Consider the following 10,249-nt stretch of genomic DNA (forward strand, 5'->3'; position numbering starts at 1 on the left):
AACAGGTGAGAAATTTAAATATGATAATTTTAAATGTGTCATGATGGTGTTTGGCCCTAGGAGGTTTTTTTAACTGCATCTGTTTAAGCGATACTAATGTCATTACTGCTTAATTTGTGCTTCAGGTGTAACTTCTACAGCGATACTTTTTTCCCTGTAGACATAAGATGTAATAGAATTGGTCTTATCTGAAAAGCCCTCTAAAGAACTACTTTGTTACAGCTTTTTATACTGTTTTGTTTTGAGTGATATTGCTGTATTAATCTGTTAGAGGTGGTCATGTGCAATTTAATGTCAATTCAAGTAACAAAGCTAATTCTCTTTGTTTATGTCATAGGTGAATTTGGGCTCTATTTTACTCCTTTTCTCAATTAGAAAAGACAAGAACTAGGAAAAGTTATTTGACAGCTTTACAGCACTAAACTTCTGATTTTTATTGCTGCTTATTTAAGATATATATACAAGACTTGCTTGACATTTATTTGCTGGAAACTATCTGCATATCTTTTGCAGCAGTCTTTTAGTGTTAGATTGCTAAGCAAAAAGCATTCATTTCAGCTTGCTTAATGTTATTAATGACAGTGTAACTGCAGAAATAATTTTAAGCTGGGTTTTTATGAAGTCTCTGACTTACCAAGGACTTTTTCCTCTGTGTGGGCCATACTTCTTTGAGTGCTGCTAGCTGCAGGAATCTCAATAACTTTCCTTAAGGGCTAAGGAAGGAAGTCTGCACAGTGTGTCTGTGTGCACACATACATGCACATGTGGTAGTGATGGCTCTGTGTTTTGATTTGGTTATGTTTCCTGTCCTTGCCCTGGTCCCAGCTTCCCCTGCCCATCATGCAATTTGGTCAAGGGTCTGGGTTTAAAATCAGATGCTTAGCATTGTGAAATTTGGACTCTGAATTCATCTTGTAGCTGAGAATAGTCCTTGCCTATGGAAGGAGAACTGTCAAAAATTAAGCCTGGCTTTTGTGTTGCGGGAGAGTTGCTGATCAGTTGCTTAGTTTACTGTAGATGTAAATTTTACTTAAACTATAAAGTTGTTGCTGTAGTTGCTTCTGTCTCCATATGTCTAACCGATGATTGCTTGGTTATTACCTGAAGCAGACTGGTTTATGCTGGGTTTGTCACTAATTAGCTTTTAAATAATCTGAGGCTTTATATCATAAAGGAATTTTGCCATGTGGATATATTGAGTTCTGGATACTACACTATGGTCATTCTAGTTTCTTTTTGGTCTCAGTGTAGGATAATACTTCATAGCTGACTTTAATAGCTGAATACAGGTGAACTTGAACTTAAAATTGTTTAAATACAGTGTTACATCAAAATCTTGACTTAACAGTAAATTATATCTTCAAACAAAGAATCATAATTTAAGAGATAGTTAAGTTCAACTCTGTGGCTAAAATGATCAGCTGGGAATTATGGGCTGTTCAAGCTTCTCTAATTCTCTTGTATTTTTTATGGAATTTTTAAAATATAAAATATATTTTTAAGGATAATATGAAATGGATCTCAAGTACACAAGGCATAGCAGCAGGTCTGTTTGGTTATTATGTGTGGTTGAAATCATTTTATGACATCTGGGTCATCAAGGTAAAATCAATTTGATTTTCAGAGTAGCATTTTAAAAGTAATGGTGCTGCCAAAAAAATACTGTGCAGTTCTACAGTATGATTTCCATCAAATATGTCTAGCATGACCTTCGAGCACTATCAGTAGAAGCTAACAGCTTAAAATGTGGAAGTTTGAAAAATTAAAATTTATTGCTTGTCTATGGGGTTTTAAATTGAGTTTCTGGGACATAACTTTGGGTTAAAGCATATTGTGACAGACTGGAGCGTATTCATTTTTAAATTAGATTTGGTTTATTTTTTTAAAGTCTCCTTAGAGAAATAAGCAGTCACAAGCTTTTATGTATTGTATGTTTTGAAATACAACAAAAGTAGTGAAATTCTTGTATTTATAAGTTAATATAAAGACATGGTTTCATTATTTTTTTATTTTGACCAGTTTAACTACTTTTGTTATATCTAAATAGCAAGGCCTGCATTTTTCTTTTATATACTAGCTTAAGTTCCAGAAGGCAAAATGAAAAAATGTTTTTTGGTAAATGCGTGTTTGTGTAATATATAACATTTAAGTTATTAATAATAGTATACTTCCTACATGAATGCTAAAATTATTTTGTCAAATTTAAATTGTGTGACTACATGAATAATGGCTGGTGGGTTTTGGCTGATGTATCTCTAACTGTCCCAAACTGGGTCATGTTATTGTGCAAATGCAGGTATCCCTTCTAATGTGGCAAATTCTGTCTGCAGGTAGCGAAGCCAGGCAAAGGAAGCAAGTTTTGCAACTGAAACTGAAAGCTTTGAGAGACAGCAATACAAAAGAACTTTGATGTCCACACTTTTTTCTTTAGGAAACATCTGGGCAACCTTTTTTAAACTCGTTATAGGTGTTCATTTATCACTTGTTTTCCCACTATTCTAGTATCCTGTTTGGACAGCACAGAAATGCAAATGTTTTGATGCACTCTGTTGTAACAGTAGTAATTTGTAGACAGTGAAATCTTACTTCACTGTGTTCTTAGGATTTACATTAGCTGATGTTTATCTTTTGTCCTCATGAAAAACACTGAGCTTATTTTCTAAGACCTAGAAAGCATTCATAAATTTTCCCAGACATTTTTTTGCCTTCATTGTTAAGCCTAAATGTTGCTATTGTTTTGTAAAGAAAATGCTCTTTTCCTACAGTAGAAAAATATTCTGTGCCCTGAGCTCTCTATCCTATTCTTCACCTCCCAGTCTTGGAGAAATGGGGCGTGAACAATTGAGTGCTACTTTTTGAGTGATATTATGTGCAAGCTGTTTTTGTGTTGTGTTTTAAGTCTTTTAAAGGGGGGAGAAAAATCATAAAAGTTGTTATATGGAAGTATAGTGTACTGATAAGCATAGCACAAGTATGTTTCTTGGACTTTGTGAAGAAAGAATGGCTTCAGACTACAAATTATCTTCAGCAGAGGTTGCTCGTGTAAGAGCTGTGTGTTGCTGTGTTGCAGTTTAGTTTGTAGGTGACAGAAGGCAGCATGACAGTAGAAGATAGAAGGTTGATAACAAAGGACAAGGGGATTGAGGTGGTCTGGTATAAATTTTTAGGGATACCTTGATTTTGACAAACATTAGCTAGAAAATACTGAAATCAACAGAAGTCCTAGTCCTTGTTAATGTCTTCTGATTGTAAAATCAATATAACTTGAAATGGTGGGTGAAAAGAAGGTGAAGTCAAGTAGCTTTCCATCACAAGTAATTTGACATGAAACCTACTGACTTTTTAAGTCAGCTTTTGGGTTGTAGACATGCGTGTTTGCAATAAGCGTATTGAACAAATTGAAGTTAATGATTCTGAAGCAGAATAGGTTTGAGCCCAGTCTTCTTTTGCCTTTCTGGGGGATTTTGAAGTACATCTTCCATTTCCTGTATTCCTGTCAGTGACTCCTGACAATGAGTAACTGATGGTTTTGGTGTAGTTGTTAGACTTGATGCTGTTTTGCCTACTCAGCAAGGAATTGCACCTGTTTCTATCTGTAGGTAGCACTTGTGTGTGGTGCAGTGGCAGGGCAGAGGTCCCATGTGTGGTGAAGAAAAATAAACACAGAGGCTCTACTGAGCACTGCAGGCAAGGCCAAGTTGTTAGCTGTGGTAACTGGTTGTGATGGCTGGTGGCTGTCCTTGGCACGGATGTATGGAGAGTCAGGGAATCACCAAGCACAGAGCAAGCCTATGTGTGTACACATCTTTGGGGGAGAGGGGAGTGAGAGACCTTAGGAGCCCAGCACTAGAGAAGATCTTAATTGGGACCAGGTGTAGTTGAACCATGTGCACAGATGTAATGTAAATACTGTTATTTAATTGCTGTAATGATCAGCATAAAGTCAATTGTCAGTTCTGTATGTACTATTCTATATGAATTGTCTGTGCTGTATTACAAGTGGGATAATGGGGTAAATGAGATATTGGGTGCTCTCAGCCTGTACTGCTGGTGCACATACTTGAGGTTTGGAAGTGGTTCCTGTGTGGAACAGTATGGCAGTCAAAGAGGTGCATTTGAATAATGTGCATTATATTCCTAGTAGGGAACCTGCCTTCTTTCTGTGCATCATGACTGGGTTTTTGCTTCACATTTGCCTTCTGGTGGTTTCAGTATTTAACTTTTTCTGGAAGCAGAGTTGCTTTAGGATCACAAGTTGCCTGTTATATAGCATTTATGCCGTCTGGTAATTCTGACAGGAAGTAGTGCTACATTAACGTTTTTATTTTCTTTTGGGACTTATTTGAAGAAAAGGGCTTCATGTGTATAAAACAAATGATCAAAAGAAAAGGAAAACACAAAAAACTGATTTTGACAACTTGCTCTGATCTGAGCTTCATGATTTGCAAACGTTGCATTGGTTAATCCTTAACAGACTGAACTCTAAGTATGAAAGCGAGGAATATCCTCAGTTATGTATCTAATCTGTTGAAATGAAGACAAAATAAAAATTGATGCCATGAAGTTTCTCTTTAGGGATATCAACTATGCATCTATATATCTTTTTGCCCTTTTTGTATAAGTGGGTTATTATTGAAGATCAATCCCAACTGAAAATTTCTGTAGAGTTATTAAAAAAAATATTATAGCCAAAATAAAAATTCTTGTCCTACTTCTGAAAATAAGTCAGTTGTTAGTAGACCTTGTTAGAAGAACTAAACAGATTACTCTTCTAAAGAGAAGATAAGGAGACTCTGATATTGTGAAACTGTTGCTGCTGTCTTCTGGCTGATCCTGTTTGATAGCGGACATGTAGCAAATATAAACTCCACCAGACCTCAAATGAGGAAAGGTGGCTTTTGGTATGCTGCCTTCACTCTTCCCTGAACCTTAACATTACAGGGGTGAGAGATATCAATAGCCCAATGATCATCTCTTTACCAGTTCTTGTTTGTATTTTCATTTACTTAATTTGTTCTTCAGTATTCTGGATTTACTACTTTAAAAGATTCATAATTTCACATTGTTGAATGAATTCTTACATTTTTGGTAGTTTGAATTATGGTACTAGCTTACAGCAAGGTATTCTTTCTTTACCTGATTTTAGTCACAGTTGTTAGAACTTTCTTGAACTTCTGTGGGAAACAAAACAGGAACTTTTTAATTTTCGAGTTTACTGATAGATTTTGCCATAAAAAGAGCACAATCTTATTTGCAATTTCTCGTGTAGCTATTGGGAAATGAGCTGCTCTACAACAACTTCTAGTGTGGATACTCTGATCACAAAGAACAGTGGTTTAAATTAATGTGGTAAGTTATAGAAAGGTGGTGTAAATAGGACCAGAGGTGATATGTTTTGCAGAATAGGCTTGTGATATAATTACATGTTTGTGTGAGAAACCATCAGTCTTTTGAAGAAAAAAACAAATCTAATAATCTTTGTTTGGCATTTAGGACACAGTGGGAGCTGGGATTTCCTGCATATGTTTCACGGTTTTGAAATTCTACAAGACAAGCAGTATAAAATATTGTCAACATTGTCTAGGTAGACTAAATTTAAAAAGAAAAAACACCTACGGGTTGCCAAAAATTTGCAAGCTGTAACTCCAAATAGTAGGTTTGCTAAATTTTTTCCAGTTGTTGCCCCTTTGCCACCTTTCTGCTATTCACACTTTTTTTTTAGAAAATTAAACAAAGGAACTGACTTTATTCTCTTTCCTGCATTTGCTTTATGGTTTTATTCTAAATTCTTCAGTTTTAAAAGAGATATTTTTAATTGTTTTTATTAAGGAAAGTATCTCTTAACTAAATGGCTTTCCTCCAGAAGAGGAAAACATCTCTGGTCAAGTTTGAATTACCACCTTGCTTCTTAGTGTTTTTACTGCTTCTTAAGATGTTTCTACTGCCACAAACATGATGGATTCAGTATTAAAATGTTTAAAATTAGTTTTAAGGGTTTTCAGACTAGTGAATGCCTGAATTTGTGTGCATCTGGGAGGAGATAAGGGGTTAAATTCCGACTGTATTTGTCAAGGCAATTAGTTCAATGATCCAACAAGCCCACCTTTTAGTACAAAACATTTCGGTAAAGACATTATTTTGAGCTTCTTTATACTGAATTTCAATAGACCCTCCTATATGCCTTATGTAAGCCCTTTGGCATTTGTTTAGCTTGAATAGTCATGAATAAAAGAGCTTAGAGTTGGCTTTAAAGTGCAGCTTCTGAATTAGGAAAAAGAGGATTCAGATTGCCTTATGTACCCTGTTTCCTTGTCCTCCTCCTTGGGGCTAAACATTTGTGTCTGAGCAAAACTATCTTGATGTGTTCAGGTTTTAAAGGGGAAGCTATTCAGTGCACAGTTCACTGGTTATTAGTATATGTTTATGATATATTACAAGTAAATATCTCTGTCTCTTGGGTAGATCTAAATATGTTCTTTGAGGGCTTACACTGAAGTACATGTTGGTATTAGACTTTTCTCTTGAGAGAGATATATGTATGGATGCAAACGCATGTTTACTTATATATTTATGTGAGCCTGTATTTATTTATCTAAGCATGTACTTGGCTTTTAGGATCTAGGCTTACCAGGTCTTTGTGAAAGGAGATTTTTTTCTCAACTCATTCAGTATTGTTCACAGCATTAACACATCAGTGAACAAATTGCCCTCTTGCATATGCTAATCCTGCACTTAAAAGAACTCATTGTAACACATTTTAATGCTTTAGCTGGAACTGAGATGGAGATGGGAATCAGGAATCACAGGCATGTCAAATCGTCATGTGACTGAAAAATGTCTAAAATGCTCTTTGGGTCAACAGTTTGTACTTAGCATAACTTTGCTTGAATGAAAGCAGTCCATGTAGTTTGAGGAAAAGATTAGTCTCTGCTTTTGTCTTTTGTGTGTGTGTGTTGGCCTCAGTTTTTCAGATCAAGTCTGATTAAACAAGACTTTAGCCTTAATTTCACACTAGTAGTGAATGTTATGCTGGAAGTAAAAATATTTGATCTTTGTTTGCAATACATTTGTTGAAGGAATCCAATTGGAGTTTACTCCAGCTAACAATTGATTACTGCATAACTGTATTCAGCAAATACTTGTTATTTTAAGCATTAAAGGCAAGCTGTTATTTATTGTCCATACCTGCAGGTGTAGACATACCAAAGCTTCATCTATTTCTGATATTCTAGAAGTGACTTATCAATCAGATTATATGTAGTAAATCTCTTTTATTAGATGGGATCTGAGTATTTAAAAAAATAATAAAATCGTTGTTACTTGCTCATGAATAAACAGCAAGCCTGTCTCTCCTAAACAATAAATTCACTTGAATTAATTAGTTAAATAGATGGTGACTGACAAGTGAACTAAACTTTTGATAAGTTGAACAATGAAAAGCCAAGCTCCTTAGAATGCATGAAGCTGTACATGTTTGCCTGGAGGACTTTGTTTTGAATTAAATTGAAGACTAAGCAGGTATCACATTTCTAAAGCATCTATCACATCAGTTTGAGTTTGTAAGAATATATGAGCAATCCTAAAACGGATTTTTGATTGACCTTGTTTTTTGTCTTTACAGAGTAATTCTCTGTTGGTCCCGGACAGTCTACGAAGCACAGATAAACGCAGGAATGGCCCTGAATATGCCAATGACATCAAAAAGAGAAAGGTGGATGATAAGGATTCCAGCCACTATGTAAGCAAATCTGTGTCAAAGAAATGATTAATTTATTTGCACATGCTGTGCTTGTATGAGGAGTAAAAGAGCTGTGAAGAACAAGGCAACTTTCTTATGGCTGAAGTAGTACATGAATATATGTGCCAGAGGGACACAAGATTTAAGTTGTGGGAAGAGTAGTGACTCAGTAGTTTGGGATGTTGTTAAGTTATAGGCCTCAACAGACATAATTGTTTGGGATTCACATATGCCCTGGAGCGTTTCTCAGAGTTTGTGACATTCTTTCTGGACTGCTCTAAACTCAGGTTTGTTTGAAATGGAAGATTTTGTTATTGAGAGGGGTTTGGTAAATTTTATTGATAACTAGCTCTTACCATGCTGAGTTATAATTGCAAATTGCACATGTTATCAGGCTGTACCAACTAACTGAAGTTTGCTTTTGGCTGAAACAGCAATTTCAGCAGAAAGCAAATTGAAATATTGAAAGTTCACAGTTTTGTGTTCTGCATTTTTGACTTGCTTGCTTGTTGCTTGGTTTCAAAGAGACACTTCAGTACAACAATGTATGTGAACCTCAGAAGGTTCACACAGGCTTTCAACTTCAAGTCTAAATGCTCAGACAAATCACAGGATGGTACTTGAACAGGCCTAAGGGACTAGGACTGGTGTGAGAGAGTACTGAAAAGCAAAATTTAAATCTAGGAGAACATACTGTACTTTGACATAGCAATAATGTGGCAAATTGTCTGGTTTATGTGATTTAGATCACTAATTAATTCTTGGTTACTGAAACACAAGAGAAAATTAGGTGCCATTTTATTTTCTCAATATTTAGTAGGGTAATTTTAATTTCTCTCCACTTGGATAATGTCTTTGAGAAGCTATTGGATGTGTTAGTGCTGTTAATGGTTTTACAAGTTGTATTTCCACCACTTTCTAATAACAATATTTTGATTACAGAAGGGTTTGGCAAACTTCCCCATGTCACTCCCTCAAATTTAAGGGTGTGATATTTTATTGGCATTTTTAATTTTAAATATTTGAAGATTAAGCATTCTCAAGCTACGCTTGATATAAAAAGGAAGAAGAAGCTTAACTTGCTTGTTTTTCCTGTGTTTCTACTGTAAAGAAATGTAAAAGATGTTATTGCACAGTAGAAGCACTTTGTTTTAATCCACATTTTAAATATGTTTCTGCCCACTGTTTGTTTGAAATGGACTTTACAGCTAAAGGCAGCATCAAAATAAAAAATTGAGTAAAGCAAGGATATTTGAAAGTTCCAGATTTATTCTAGTTTTGAATACGGTTTTGTGTTTTTTTTTTTTTTTTTTGAAGGTCCACCAATTATGCAAACACAGAGCTGCTGGTTTTGAGCTCATTTTAGATGAGGCCCTTGTAGGGACAAAGAAATACTGCTTTTGTCAAAAGGGGCATAAATGAGTTATAGGACCTGTAGCTTTCGGAAAAAGAATGCAAAATGAATTTTTTCCCCCTTTTTAACTTTGGACTAATTTTCATATTAGTACCTATGTAGTTTCAGTATGTGGCTTTATTAGTGAGGAGAATCTTCTGGTATTAGTAGAAGTTACAGGAGATGCCTTTGATAATCCCAGTAAATTTCTATTTATTAAAATGACAAAGTCAGTGGAGTTCACTTAAGCATTGCTTTGCAGCTAATTTTGCCTCCTCCAGAGTGGTGTCTCTGGCAAACAAGTGTCCCATCTACTGTTCTCCCACATTCTCTTACCTGTTCGAGCACTCAGGGTGCTTCATGCTTCTCAAGAGGTGGCAGATAACAGGAGCTAAAGCTTTCATGTCCTTCTTTTGCACCTGTTGGGTGGATAGCGTCCTGAGTAGCAAATAGAGTGACCACTCTTTGTCCAGTGGCACTATTGGATCCCTAATATCTTTGTGTATTTCTTGGAGCAAGATTCAGCTGTTAACAGAAGGGAAGGGTTGGAACTACCTGTTGGTTTGGGGTGGTTTTTTCAGTTGGATTCTTTGGGGTGGTTGGTTGGTTGATTTGTTGGTTGGTTGGTTTGGGGTTTTTTGTTTGGTTGGTTTTGGGTGGTTTGGTTTTGCTTTGTTTTTTTAAAGCATTATGACCTTAAGTGAGAGAAAGGATCTGGTGTTACGTGTGAAAGCTCAGACACTTTGAAAGGAAGAGATGGGAGACAGCTGAGTAATCTTGTATGTCTGGTTTGTTTGCATAGAAACTTTTTAACTAAAAGTACTTTTATTGGAAATATCGGACTTGTTCCCCCAGAAATTTAAAGTTTTTAAATTAATTTAATTTCTTTGTTTGGTTTTGAGTCAAGACTCACCTTCTGATTTAACCACTGTGAAAATCACTAGACCTCTTCATATCAGAATGTGTCTACTGGAGAATCCTGGCCTCTCTTAGAGACAGGGACCAGGAGGCACTACAGTAACAGCAATAGTTAGTAAAACAGCTCAGCTGCACATAGATATAAGGGAAACAGTTGAACTGCAGCTTGACAAGCTGCAGTAGAACATTTCTGTTCAGGA

General features: G+C 35.7%; 1 protein-coding gene across 1 annotated transcript in view; it reads left to right on the forward strand.

Annotated features, from left to right (window-relative positions):
• Positions 1 to 10,249, forward strand: part of LOC103619863 (transducin-like enhancer protein 1) — an 80,249-nt gene that overhangs the window by 41,336 nt on the left and 28,664 nt on the right. The window contains exon 6 of the mRNA XM_017740440.1: positions 7,624 to 7,738. Within this exon, the coding sequence (XP_017595929.1) occupies positions 7,624 to 7,738 (115 nt within the window). The remainder of the gene's footprint in view (positions 1 to 7,623; positions 7,739 to 10,249) is intronic.

This window comes from Corvus brachyrhynchos, unplaced genomic scaffold (assembly GCF_000691975.1).
Source record: "Corvus brachyrhynchos isolate BGI_N302 unplaced genomic scaffold, ASM69197v1 scaffold37, whole genome shotgun sequence".
Taxonomy (NCBI): Eukaryota; Metazoa; Chordata; class Aves; order Passeriformes; family Corvidae; genus Corvus; species Corvus brachyrhynchos.